This window comes from Aricia agestis, chromosome 13 (genome assembly GCF_905147365.1).
Source record: "Aricia agestis chromosome 13, ilAriAges1.1, whole genome shotgun sequence".
NCBI classification, from domain to species: Eukaryota; Metazoa; Arthropoda; class Insecta; order Lepidoptera; family Lycaenidae; genus Aricia; species Aricia agestis.
Window position 1 is genome coordinate 1,698,934 of NC_056418.1, and position 14,328 is coordinate 1,713,261.

Consider the following 14,328-nt stretch of genomic DNA (forward strand, 5'->3'; position numbering starts at 1 on the left):
CATAATTTGACGAATTACCGGATTAACGATTAGCATGGTATTACAACTGGTAAAGTCTAGGACTGAAATCGATAAACAAAAAAAAATACGTGTGGCACTCGGGGAATGCCGCGGTAAAGCTATCGCATAGCATTTTTTTTATCAACTTATGCAATTATAATTCGCATACGTCGTACGTCGTGCGCACACAAACACTGAACCGAACTCTGGCAACGCCGCACCTTTGTGCCCGAGATTGTTAGGTTTTTCGTTACGAAATTTCTTGATTCGGTCTCCGCGGCGCTCAAAGCCCGCGATAAAAGCTATACTATAGCTGAAAAATAAACGGGAAACACGTCGAATGTAATACAACCTCCCTTTTTTAAGTGTCTCTGAAAATCATTTCGGAATTATAAACGAAAGTTCTTCCAAACTAACTTAACCTTGCTTCGGCACTGCTCGACCGGAGAAATACCACGCTCTCACAGAAAACCGGCGTGAAACAGCGCTTGCGCTGTGTTTCGCCGAGTGAGTGAGTTTACCGGAGGCCCAATCCCCTACCCTATTCCCTTCCCTTCCTATCTCTACCCTCCCCTATTCCCTCTTAAAAGGCCGGCAACGCACCTGCAGCTCTTCTGATGCTGCGAGTGTCCATGGGCGACGGAAGTTGCTTTCCATCAGGTGATCCGTTTGCTCGTTTGCCCCCTTATTTCATAAAAAAATAAAACTTGGTAGCGGGCTGATGATGGCGACCTACATCCTTACTCCATGTTGCATAACGCGGCCCGCGAAACTACGACACGTGAGCCCAGGCGCGGGTCAACTGCCAGGGTTACCGCTAACGTCTTATGTCATGTTCTTGACGGCAACTCTATTGTTATCCAAAATCAACTGTTGTAAAAATCCTTACGATTATATATAAAAACAATACCATAACAATATTGCGCCATGTTTGTTACAAAGGTTAATTCTTTTGTGTAGCTTGATTTATTTAATTTTGCGACACATGAGTTGGATATATACTTTTAGATCGTACTTCGTAGTTCGTAGTGACCCTAGCAAGTAGCATGTTGTCGTGAATGGCTCGTAGAGTGAACAAGGATCCACATATTTTGACATCGCTTCAAGGACAATGCGCCTTAGCGTTCCCTCGCACTTGCACAACATATTTTTTTATTATTAATCAGTTACATTGATCTAGTACCTTGGAGTTTTCGACCAAGATTTGTCGCCTACAGACTTTTACGGAGTACCAAAAACTTAGTCGAACGAGTATAAAAAGTCTGCAATTTTCTTAATAATGCAACTAGTAACTACACAAGAAATACGTACGTTTCCACCGCTTGTGTTAGTCTTAAGAGGGAACGCGGGTGCAGTAGAATATAAACGAAGAAACTATTGTCTATTGCTTCATTATATTGCTTCACTCTGCGCCGGCACGTGTATTGTGATAGAGGTAGATACAATAAATCGAGAACGTAGTCCTCTGATCTCCTTCAAAATAGAGCCTATCTAATTATTATAAATTTCTCGATTCCCGATTATTATTTTACAGATCCCAATATTGTATAAAAAAATAATTTGTCTAGACGCATTGTCCAGGGAGTAAATTGGGGAATACGTTGTAGCGTTCCCTCTTTAGCGTATACTTGTAGATTTAGGAATTACTAATTAGCATGGCCACAGAACCGAAATGCTGACATGCAAAAGAATAGAAATACTGACAACGTTTAGGTACAAACTGATTGGATTTCAGTCTGTTTGTCTGTCCCTCCCCTCCTGAGTAAGAAACCTTAAGGCGGGGATTAATCTCAATCAAAAACGATAACCTTGCACACAACCAAAGACCAAGCGTATACTCATGGCAATAAGATTCATTTTAGCTTAGCATAAAACTATAGGTTCTCGGGCGAATCTTCTCTATTTTTGCTGTTTTTTTTAAATATCTTTGGAAATAAATATTAAGAAAAAAAATTGTTCGGTTAAAGAATTTTTAATATAGATTTACTAACAATTTATTCAAATAAAATGTACAATTATCCTAGTTAATACTTATATTTCGATGAAATAGAGTTTTTTCGGAGGTAAGTTTGTAAATTAATTACAGCCAAACTATTACGTTTTATTAAAATGTTTATGGTTTAAGGTATTTTGAATATTGTGCTTTATATCCCATATTTTTTAACACTTCGTTATTATATTGGAACTAGGTAAACCGGGAGTCACGGAATAACAAATTGGGGTTTATCCTCGCCTTAAGAAATGTGTGTAAGTGCGCAGTCCTGGCGGAAGATCGTACAATACGCTCGTCGTCTCGTTTATTGGCGAACGTGGAGGATCCCGTGTCGCAGTCACGTGTACTACACAAACAGACATACAGAACAAATACATCTAGCCAATACTGTATATTTGAAAATACAGACAAACAGAATAAGTAGAAAAATAATTGTCATGCAGCATACTCAGAAAAATAAATTCGCAAAAACAAACTCGTCCCATCTAGATCTTATCTCGTCCAAAAAAATTATATTTACGATTATTATTATTATTATTATTGCTTTTTAAACGTGTTAAATTTGCAGTAAATCGTTTAGTGCCTATTAGGTTGCTTAGTTATCCAACATTTTATGACATTACAATTTCACTTTTTTATGACATTACAAGAATCGCTTTTTAACACAATGTGCCTGTTGATTTCTGTCGGTTAAAATTTGCTGTCTGTATTTAAGCTTATCCTGAATGTACGGAGACTGCAGGTTAATTTGTCTGCAGTAACTTTGCGCTCTCGGCAGAGTACATAATGCTGGATAATAGCTTCACAGTTTCATTACACTGCAATGTCGTATGTACATATATTATTGTATGTCCTGCAGTATGCAAGAGAAGAACAGTTTAATGTTACTGCAAACATTTCCGAGCTAATAGCTGAATTTTTAGGACTATAGTCTATGTCATAAACTGGCATTATCTTTGAATTTTAGTCGATCGCGGCTAGCCGCGGTAAAAATCGAAACGGCAATTTCAGTGTATCTCCGCTATTTGTCTATACTTTCGCATCTCTACTGTAGCCATGCTACGGGTGCTGGTCTAGTCTTTAGCCTTAGTTCGCAAACCTTAAAATACAAGATGCATTTCTGAACCTAGTTACCTAAAGCTCGTTAAACAGGTTAAGTAAAACCCTTGACATTCAAATTCGAAAGTGGATCCAATGCTGCCTGCATTTAAATACGTCAAAGTACTATTAAATATGCCATTTTATTTTTATTTGCTAAGTTACAGATATAATTACCCTTCATCTAGAATAAAGGCCTTCGCTTACCAAACTTGGCATAGGTTCAGACGTAAGTCTAGATTCGGTAACGTCGCTGGAGTAGCCTTGAACTAGATTCGTTGTGCAACCACTCACCCAACGTGTTATCTGAATGCGCGCCTAAAGAATATATGCAATTGGAGTCTGAAAAGATGCGAAGTAATGTTTTAGATTCAAGGTTTGAAGACTTATTTGAAACAAATAACCGTGACTTTATCAAAAAACTTTGACCGCGACCCACATAAAATGGAATAAGTAATAACTATTAAGTTAGGGAATGGTAGTTGGAGAACTATGTGGCAGGAATGATAAGGGAGCAAGAGCTAGAACTAATTTGAAGTTCTAGAAAGATCCTATAAACTCACTCGAATTTGATAAAAAATGTATGCTGTGGCCAAGTGATGGCTTCAGAGACCAAAGCGGAGGACACAAGAGTAGTTTTCGGAGAGAGGACGGGGCCCACCCGCGGGGCCCAAAAAATATGATGATACTTGATAGGCACATTTCCTTATGACAAAGTATATTACAAAAAAACAAAGCCTTTGAATCTAATATGATTTATTTTAAGAGCGAAGTAACCTGCACTCTCCAAATACTATGTTGCCAGGGACAAGATTTTAAATGTCCGCATGGTTGCCCAAGCACATACGTGTATGAATGTATGTGCGCATTGTAGAGTCATATTTTTATTATTTGCACGCCACCTTGGTCCAGTGGTTAAGAGCATGGCTCTTGACTCGGATGTCGTGGGTTCGATTCCCGCGTTGGAAACATGTTATTTCCAAGTTTGGTTAGGAAAATACAGGCTGATCACCTGATTGTCTGACAAGTAAGATGATCCATGCGTCGGATGGGCATGTAAAAAGTCGGTCCTGCGCCTAATCTGTCGCCAGTCGTGACGGTCTTCCGTCCCAACTCCCACTGGGTTGTGAGAGAAAAAGGAATAGAGTGCTCTTGTGTACTGCGCACACACTTGGGCACTATAAAATTACACCTGCGTAACTGGCCTGGTTTCAATGAAACCGGACACCGTCACCGAAACCGGTGTGGGAGTATTGGAGTCATATTCCCCTCCCGCAGACCACGCTTTGAGACTTGAAAGACCCTGCGATGCACTAGTGACACAATGATATCGATGTTGGTGATGTCGAAAGCAAAAACGCTTTCTAAACTAAACGTTTTCCACCGGACACATCACACATGTTGGCCAAGGTTGCTGACGGTATCGATTCTGGTATTGATACTGCCAATGCTCCATCTATATTTGACCGATTTAAATAATTAAGTACATTACGTCATAGATGACGTGTGAAATGTAGATAAACTGTATGATTTCATTTGTGGTAACTCGTACAGTCGTACCTATTAGTTATCTATACTAATATTATAAAGCGGAAGAGTTTGTTTGTTTGTTTGAACGCGCTAATATCAGGAATTACTGGTCCGATAAAAAAAAATCTTTCAGTGTTAGATAGCCCATTTATCGAGAAAGCTTATAGGCTATTTTTTATCACGCTAAAACTAATAGGAGCGAAGAAATAGAGGGAAACGGAACGTCTAGTTGAGCATAGAGAGGGGTGTAACATAACTAAGTGATAATACTTTAGGGTGTGTATGTGTCCCTTGTAGAGTTCATTGTGAAAGTAGCAGCGCTGAACTGTCAAAACTCATACAAGCCTAACGCCGACCGTACGGCGAACGCGCACGTTCGGCGCTGAATAACGCTGATTTTTGGTGTCAGCTTTTTTTTTTTTTTTTTTATGAAATAAGGGGGCAAACGAGCAAACGGGTCACCTGATAGAAAGCAACTTCCGTCGCCCATGGACACTCGCAGCATCAGAAGAGCTGCAAGTGCGTTGCCGGCCTTTTAAGAGGGAATAGGGTAATAGGGGAGGGTAGGGAAGGGAAGGGAATAGTTGAGGGTAGGGAAGGGAATAGGGTAGGGGTTAGGGGATTGGGCCTCCGGTAAACTCACTCACTCGGCGAAACACAGCGCAAGCGCTGTTTCACGCCGGTTTTCTGTGAGAACGTGGTATTTATCCGGTCGAGCCGGCCCATTCGTGCCGAAGCATGGCTCTCCCACGTATAAAGCTCCGAGGCGATGTTCAACGTGACCTAAACTCAGGGCCCCCGCTACCATATGTGCAATGTGTGCAATGGTGTGCATTGCACACATTGCACATATGGTAGCGGGGGCCCTGAGTTTTGGCTCCATCCTCTAGGGGCGCCAAATCGTCATCTTTATGGGCGCCAAAACCAAGGACTCAAAAAATTCGCCTAAAGGGTCGCCATTGAAATCCTTATTTTGCACACGGGCGTCAGTAGCCCTTACGGGGGCCCTGCCTAAACTCAGGGAAGGTGGTCGTTCTTATGGATTACCACTCATTTCCACCCATCCTTAAGGTCCTTTTTTTTTTAAAAGAAGGCAGGTCGCTGTAGCCCTGACGTCCATGAGGATCTATTGTGACTCCTTCGCACTAGAGTATCATCCCCAACCCAATACTGCTCATAAATTTAACGATATGGTTGGGGTTGGTGCCACGAATTTCCTCTGTGGACGAGTATTCGTGGCGACCAAGGTGCCTGTTCCTGCTCTGTAGTAGAGCAGGGCAGTCGAGGAGAAGGTGAATAGGTGTTTCATCCTCCTCCTCACAGAATCTGCAAGTCGTTATGCTACAAATATCCATTCTGTTTAGGTGTTTGTTGAGCTTGCAGTGCCCAGTTAGGCTTCTGGTAAGGATTCTTAATTGGTAAGGAAGGAGTCTTGGGTAGGACCCAAGGTGAGCACTAATTCTGATTGTTTCTTGTTGAAGTCAGGAATTAGTACCTTGGAGTGTTCAAGGCCAGGGGTCTCAGCCTACTGCTTCCTGCATAGTCTGTGACCCCATTCCTTGAGCACTTGCTTTGTGGTACTGGGAGTTATACCACAGACTGGTTCTGGACCATATATGAGACTCTCGGCCCCAAGCCTAGCCAGTTCGTCAGCGGTTTCATTGCCGAGGACATTGCTGTGGCCCGGGACCCATACTAGGCGGATGTTGTTGTTCCTTCCTAGCATGTTTAACGTCTCAACGCATTCCAGAACTAATTTGGACGAGACTTCTGCGGCTGTCAGTGCTTTAAGTGCAGCTTGACTATCGGAGAAGATAAAAACGTTTTTATTAACTAGGGCCATCTCCAGGATTTCTAATGAACAACCGAATAGGTCCTTGGAGATATATTTGCAAAATAAGCCTGATTAGCCCCACTTTGCTGATATTGTGCTGATGCCTGATGGCTGATGATGATGACTTTAACTTTTTAATAAGGCCGCCGAGTGACTTTCCAGCGTCGTCGAGAGGCGTTTCCCTCCCGGTCCTCGAGTGGCAAGTTTTCCACTTCGCAACATGAGCATCGAATGAAACAATAAGATAGCCACGGTCGAGCTTCTCCGAGAGACTCTTGTTATTTCTTTTTAGAACGATTATGTAGAGTTGTTTAGATATGGACCAGATTTTACATTACGACTTCCAAAATAGGACATTTGTTTGGCTATTTTGCCTTCATACACAGCTGCATATAGTTATAACTACCGCAAAAGGAAGGACAATGAGTCGAGAGACGAGACACCGATGGGCACGGGGCCGGGTAGAAGGCAACTATTTGTACATTGTACAAACTAGGAATAATACTAGATTTGGGGAAATATTGTAATACACTGTGACTGGCATAAAAAATGCTTAAAAAATATGCCAGTTTTATGAGCTGGAATCCATCTAAACACTTTGCAGTACATTTTTATTTTGACTACCTACAAAATATCTGCATCTGGATATTAAAAAAAAATCCACAGAGGAACATAATATAACCTCCTCCTTTTTGGAAGTCCGTTAAAAACTAATATTTCCTTATTATTTTCTAGGCATTTGACGCCTCGACGACTTGACAATAGTCTCTACCACGCAACTACATAATATTATTGAATGTTGATGCATTTGTGAGTTGATGCAACATAACGACGCCGCGCTGGATACATTGAACACAATTATAATTGTCGAACACAATTATATTGTCGATATTATTATCGCCAAGGAATCTCTAATAACTAAACCAATACGACATTGAAAGCACATTTTTTACTATAAGTAGGTACCATTATTTAGAAAGCAATTGATAGGAGTGATCCTTATAAAATGTATGAACATTTTGTATATGTCGTAGTTGGACCTGGCAAACAATATTTTTCCATTACAGTTTCGACTTTCGAGTATGAATAGATGTGGCTGATTTGTCTCAGACTCAGACCTACCCGATAATCATACATCATCAAAATTGGTCCATTCGTTACAAAGTTTAGCATGAAACATGTGAATTTTGTTTGTACAAATAGTCGATAAAAATAGTATCCAACATGCAGTTTTCTATTTACGAAAACGAGGTCGTTTGTAAAAAGGTTTTCATCTTGTCTCTAGGGCTTTCATTGTGCTCTATCCATCCGGCTGCACCAAATACGGCCTCCTGTAGGGTTGCCAGATCGCCAAACTTAACAGCCGGACAAACCTGGCAGATAGCAGGATATTCTTATATAAAAAACCGGACTGCTATTAAAATACCAGCTGTACTCTCAGTATATCTATAAGTTTAGCATGGCATGTACATATTTGCAGTTCAATAAGACGTAAAATCGTCTAACCTCAATAGAATTTTCAAATAAAATTGTAGATGCTGAACCTCGACTTTATCTTATTTACGCCAGATCGCATCGCAATCAAAAAGCACGACTGTATGTCCGGATTCCTGGCAACCCTATTATAGTTAGCACCTGAGATTTCACTTGTTTGTGTAGAGAGCGTTCACAGGTCATATTGTGATGTAGGGCATGTCGTGCATGTTTAATACGTGTTATACACGGTGAGGTTTGCGTAAAGAAAATGACAAACGTTTTACAGTGATACCCATTAAATGTCGCTTCTTTACCGAGGATGCGTTTCGTAATTAGCCGCCATACTATCACTTTGTATTATTAATAATTATGATTCGTAGAGAACTGATATGTTCAAAAGATTAAAGTTCATGAGTGTGTATTGTTTTTTAAGTCGAGAAACTTAATAAGCATAGTTTGATCTGCAGCATAATAGTCAGAGTGAAGAAGTAGAGTGGGCCTGATCTGACCTGGGCGTTCTTAATTAGTAATTACTAAGTTTTTGTTAAAGTAAAAGACGTAATAAAAACGGCCAAGTGCGAGTCGGACTCGCGCACGAAAGGTTCCGTACCGTTATAGAGCAAAAATAGGCCAAAAATTGTGTTATTTGTATGGGAGCCCCATTAATTTTTTTATTTTATATAATATTATTATTAATTATTAAAGTACACATATAATTAGGGCTTTTGTGAAAATCTCAAGTGCCTATACCTGTTGTAATAAATGATACCGAGCAAAAAATGTTTAAAAAAGCACGTTTGTTGTATGGGAGGCCCCTTAAATATTTAATTTATTTTGTTTTTAGTGTTTGTTGTTATAGCGGCAACAAAAAACCTAATTCGTGAAAATTTCAACTCTCTAGCTATTACCGTTCTTGAGTTACAGCCTGGAGACAAACGGACAGACGGACAGACATCGAAGTCTCAGTAATAGACGTGGGAGAGCCATGCTTCGGCACGAATGGGCCGGCTCGACCGGAGAAATACCACGTTCTCACAGAAAACCGGCTTAAAACAGCGCTTGCGCTGTGTTTCGCCGAGTGAGTGAGTTTACCGGAGGCCTAATCCCCTACCCTATTCCCTTCCCTACCCTCCCCTATTCCCTCCCAATCCCATCCTTACCTTTCCCTATTACCCTATTCCCTCTTAAAAGGCCGGCAACGCACCTGCAGCTCTTCTGATGCTGCGAGTGTCCATGGGCGACGGAAATTGCTTTCCATCAGGTGACCCGTTTGCTTGTTTGCCCACTTATTTCATAAAAATAAAAAATAGGGTCCAGTTTTTACCCTTTGGGTACGGAACCCTAAAAATGATGCTTATCGTTTCGCCTAGACACCTTATACTTATAGTAGCGCCAAGTTACGTGCGCGTTTTCTGCGCGTGTTTCCCAAACGCTACAGCATAAAACGAGCACTTAACGCACCGTGACTTGGGAGGCCTCTGCAACATAATCACCTATTACGTAGGTAACGAACAATTTGCATACGCATCACGCGAGTCGGTTTTACTTTCGGACATAGGAAGCGGCACTTCCTCGCGTGCGCTGAGTCGCCTGTGACGGAGACTTTCCGTATCACGTGCCAGTAGCTGGACTCGTCGGGTCCAGTGGTAATGGAAATGCTGGCAATGTTTCATGGCCGCGATGGCAACAGACTGCAGTAGCAAAGCATGGTGCGTATAGTCATGACAGGCGGGAATTTTTTTAAATAAAATAAAAAATATGAGGACTTTATTAATTCGAGATAAAAATGTACCAGGTGACTAGGTGGTAATATTTAAAATGTAATAAGCGTTCTCTGTGAAAATACAAAGAATAAAATACACCTTTTAAGCGTGATTACGTTTAGAAATTTTTCCCGCCTGTCATGACTTTCTTGACGCACTATACCTACAGAGCTTGCATTAAAATAAAGAAAATAAAATTTTTTGCTTTTTATTTAAAAAACTTGCGATAATTTCATTTCATTTCATTAGCGCTATGTAAACTAAAATCCCATGTTATATTTTAACATTTCTTACGCTGTCGAAATTTTAGAATGCAAGTTAACCAAGTACCACAATAGACATAACTATACTAGGTAGTAAGTACTCTGAGCGCTTAATCCCATTTTTGGTCATTTTTCACAAGATGTGACTAATTTGTATGGTGTTCGACTCAACAGTGGAAGACAGAAACTATTCGTTAGTATTGTACGCGTAGCTCGTTAAAGAAAGGGGGATTACCAAAACTTTTACAGAATGTGTTGACCGCCACTGAGTCATTCGCAATAAAAACAACTTTTCACAAGATTTCTCGCTTACGAAACTGTTGAGATAATATCGCGATGAAAGTGAGATCAGGTGAGCGTTATGTAACGACCTTGACTCTTCTTGGTTGTGTCTTCGTGTGTTATAGCAACATGCAGACAGACAGCGAAGTCTTAGTAATAGTAACCTTTGGGTGTGGATCCCTAAAACAGCTCTGGATTTATGTATAGGCAGTATAGGCCAAGGCCCATGGCCTATACTGCCGGCAATGGCGGCAGCGTCCTATGGCGTTCTAGGGTCAGAGTTCGTTCATGGGGGTGGTAAATTAAAGCAGCCTCTCATAAAAATATAAATCCGGCCCTGCGTAAAACGCCTTGTCTTCCGTTTTAACTCTTATATTTACTGGTGTAAATAATGTTTGCATATTTGAAATGTGCTAATAAAGCTCTTTCTTTTGATACCCCACACGACATTGTCAGGAAAAATATTTTTTTTGTTCTTTACTTTCAGTCCCCTAGATGGTGCTAGTTGCTACAGTCAATTTAACGTGATGTCATGTAGCCTATAACCAGCGGACAGTCAAGAGGCTTCTAACGATATCTTATTTGTCCAAATGCGTTAAGTAGTTTTAAAGTTACGAGAGAACAGATGAACATCCATATCCACATACATACATATGTGGGATATGCTCAGAAAACTTCGATAGCGCGATGCAGGAATGTTAGGCGAATTGTTGGTACCGCCACACATAGTAGTCGGGTAATAAGAGTTAAAATGAAATATTTTTAATGTTATTAGAGCTCGGTGGCGTTATATGGGTGTGGTACAGTTATAGGTAGTTTGTAGTGATGATGCACTACAAACTTCCTACCACACCGACATAACGCCACCGGTCTCAATTATCATTTAAATTGAAATTTAAACTTTCGCAACTCAGCGGAATATTTAACATATTCTATTTCTCTTCCAAATCTTCAAATATATGTAAAATATCTTCATAATGGATATTTATAAATGAAAATGATAACAATTTACGGTACTTCAAACAAGCAAACGGATTACAACATGCAAGGATACTTTTCTATGCTTTTACTCAAACTTTTCCTCCCTTACTAAAATCTAACAATATTCATGCAGCGTATATTATAATATAAACTATAATATTGTGATTCCTTTCCATAAAAGTACCGTCCCCAACCCAATGCTACGATGTGGTTGGGGTAGGTGCCACGAATTTTATAGTACGACCAGTTTAAGTGCGACCTTCGTAGCATACTAAATGTATGCTACGAGAGTTACGCTTTAAGTGGTCAGAGTATAGTAATTATTCCTCTTCTTTATTCATCACAATCACAAATTAACAATCTGTTCACTATCGTGTTGTTTCAGTGACGAGGAGGACACGGTGCGTCTCCTGGCTCGACTCTCTGTCATCAACCGGCCGCTCGCCGTCACCTTCCCGCAGATGATGCGGCTCATGGCGCAGTGCCAGCGGGTAGGTTACAAGCTTCGGCACGAATGAGACGGATGCTTCGACACAAATGACAGACGATGACACGTTTTCGCAGAAAAAGCGAGAAAGGCAGCCGAAAGTGAACAAGTAATACGCTGTTTTTGCTATTTCCAAACCAACATAAGAAAATATTCTATGACGATACATTACGCTACTAGATAATACTTAGGGTGTGTACGTATTCCTTGTAGAGAGTTCACTTAGAAAGTAGCAGCACTGAATGACCAAATTTTTTTTTCACTTTTGTATGGGGAAACTCGTGACGCTCGGGCCCTTACCCATACAAAAGCGAAAAAAAAAATTTGGTCTTTCAGCGCTGCTACTTTCACAGTGAACTCTCTACAAGGAACACAATGCACACCCTTATGTATTATCACTTAGTTTTGTTACGCCCTGTATATGTGCCTAGTGAGCTTGCTCACTCAGCTGATAATCAGTTTAGTGTGAGCACTCCCTAACTTTGGGCTTCGCTGAGAGTTATAGAGTGATTTAGGCGTGAGGTTACAGTCGAATGTCTAAAAGCGGCTTTTAATGCTACTTTATGCCGTGTGCTATGACCAGATTAATCACGTTCCAGGTGGAAGGAGTGGAGTCTCGCTGGGGCGAGACGCGGCGAGGGGTGCAAGGCGGGCGGGAGAAGAAGCAGGTGCAGGCGCGGCTGAGGGCGGGCGGCGCCAACGACGGCCTGCTGGGCGGCAGCCCGCTGTCGCTGCTGCAGGGCATTATACCAGGTGATTCGTATATACAACTTTAAATGAGAACTATATAATATATTAAGTATATTATCCGGCAGTAAGTAAGGATTTTTTCTGTTGTTGAAGATCGGTATAGACTACTATGAACTATCTACATATTATTTTATAAAGGTATTAACTAACTTCAACTGTTGCTGATTGAACTTATCTTTAATTACTTAGATTTATCTAATGGTTAGGTAGTAGGTACTGGTGGAAAATCAATCAAGTCAATTGCAGTTCGCAGTAGTTCTGAAAAAAAAATCTACGTTTACACACTTAGGTAATAAACTTATGACACAATAATATAATATCCATCATAATTTCCAGGTACAAAATGGTGCGGAACGGGTGACATAGCGGCGGACTACCACGACCTGGGCGCGGCGCGGTCGCTGGACCGCTGCTGCCGCACGCACGATCTCTGCCCCACCAAAGTCCGCGCCTTCTCGCGCCGCTACAACCTCACCAACAACTCGCTGTACAGCAAGTCGCACTGCGCCTGCGACGACATGCTCTTCTCCTGCCTCAAGGCCACCAACACCAGCGCCGCGCAGCTCATGGGCCACATCTATTTCAACATAGTGCAGGTCCCGTGCCTCGCGGACGCGCCCTCGGGCCGCCAGTTCCGGGATGCGAAAGAGGGCTTTTAAGGGGTTATCTCAAACTCAAATCAAACATTGCAGGGAAAAGCGTGACATAGGGGGAGGTGTACAAATAGTGGAAAATGTGGGGTTACTAACGACATCTACCGCGAGGTAGACGAACTAGTGTAACAGCGCCATCTGTTGTCGTTTTAGACGATCATATCGTTATAGTTTGGCTTTATTTTTATTTTTTGTATTCTCTCGAAAGTATTACTAGTAAACATTCCGTCGATTACCGTGTAACGATCATATTTTGTCCTGACATTAATTATTGTAAATACTTAGATCATATTCGTCGATGTTAGGAGTTAATGTAATACACGACCGTAGCGTTTAGTATTCGTTTGCACGAAATGTTATTTGCATTTAAAATGTGTTGTCAATGGTTTGTTGTGTAGAGATTGTCTCGGTTAACGTTATTTATTGTTAAAGTTATTAACTATGTATCTGTGATATGTCTGTGCCTTGAAGTTCATGTACTATGATGGCGCTGAATAGGGTAATTATTGTAATTCGATTACATTTATGTTTTAAAATCCAAATTATTTAAAATATTATTATTTATTAAAGTATATTTTTTAAATATTGTTTTATTATCACATTTATTATAAGGACGGGGATTCAATAGAAGTAATGATTACCATAATTATTTAGTTCATAATAGTTGTCACATAGGTAGTATAAAATAAATAAATATAAATTAATATAAAGTTTCATTTAAAACACTCCAATGTGTTAATTACAAATTATAAAATAGCTTCTTGCCACTAGCTACATAGAAATTATTGTTAAGTAGGTAAGTACATAACATTATAGAGGTAATTGCTATTTGCTATCTAGATGGGTAGGTGCACACAACTGCTGCACAACTGTTTGTAGAGTTAAGACCACGGAGCAAAAAGTTAAGGCTGCAGTCTTGCAAAATTCACTCGCTGCGAATTATATGCGCATTTTTGTATAAATTTTTTTGGACAAACTAACACTAACTAATGAAATAACACTAAATATTATTATTGCGTATAATATAAGTAATAGCTAGTTATTTTTTTTAAGTTCATATATGTGGATAATGTTAGGTAAATCAAGCGTTAAAAACAGCTCTTCGTGCCCAATGTCATTTCGAGTTGTGTTTGTGCGCTTAGTTTATGCCAATAAATAATATAATTTAAAAATCTATTCAGCGCATAATGAGCTCAACATTCTCATCTTCAAAATGCG

The 14,328-nt window shown here is 40.3% G+C and overlaps 1 protein-coding gene across 1 annotated transcript in view; it reads left to right on the forward strand.

Annotated features, from left to right (window-relative positions):
* LOC121733081 overlaps positions 1 to 13,693 on the forward strand; it is a 30,727-nt gene extending 17,034 nt beyond the window's left edge. Inside the window, exons 2-4 of the mRNA XM_042123186.1 lie at positions 11,606 to 11,711; positions 12,307 to 12,460; positions 12,794 to 13,693. Coding sequence (XP_041979120.1) covers positions 11,606 to 11,711; positions 12,307 to 12,460; positions 12,794 to 13,116 — 583 coding nt within the window. The 3' untranslated portion in view covers positions 13,117 to 13,693. The remainder of the gene's footprint in view (positions 1 to 11,605; positions 11,712 to 12,306; positions 12,461 to 12,793) is intronic.
* Positions 13,694 to 14,328: the final 635 nt, after the last annotated feature.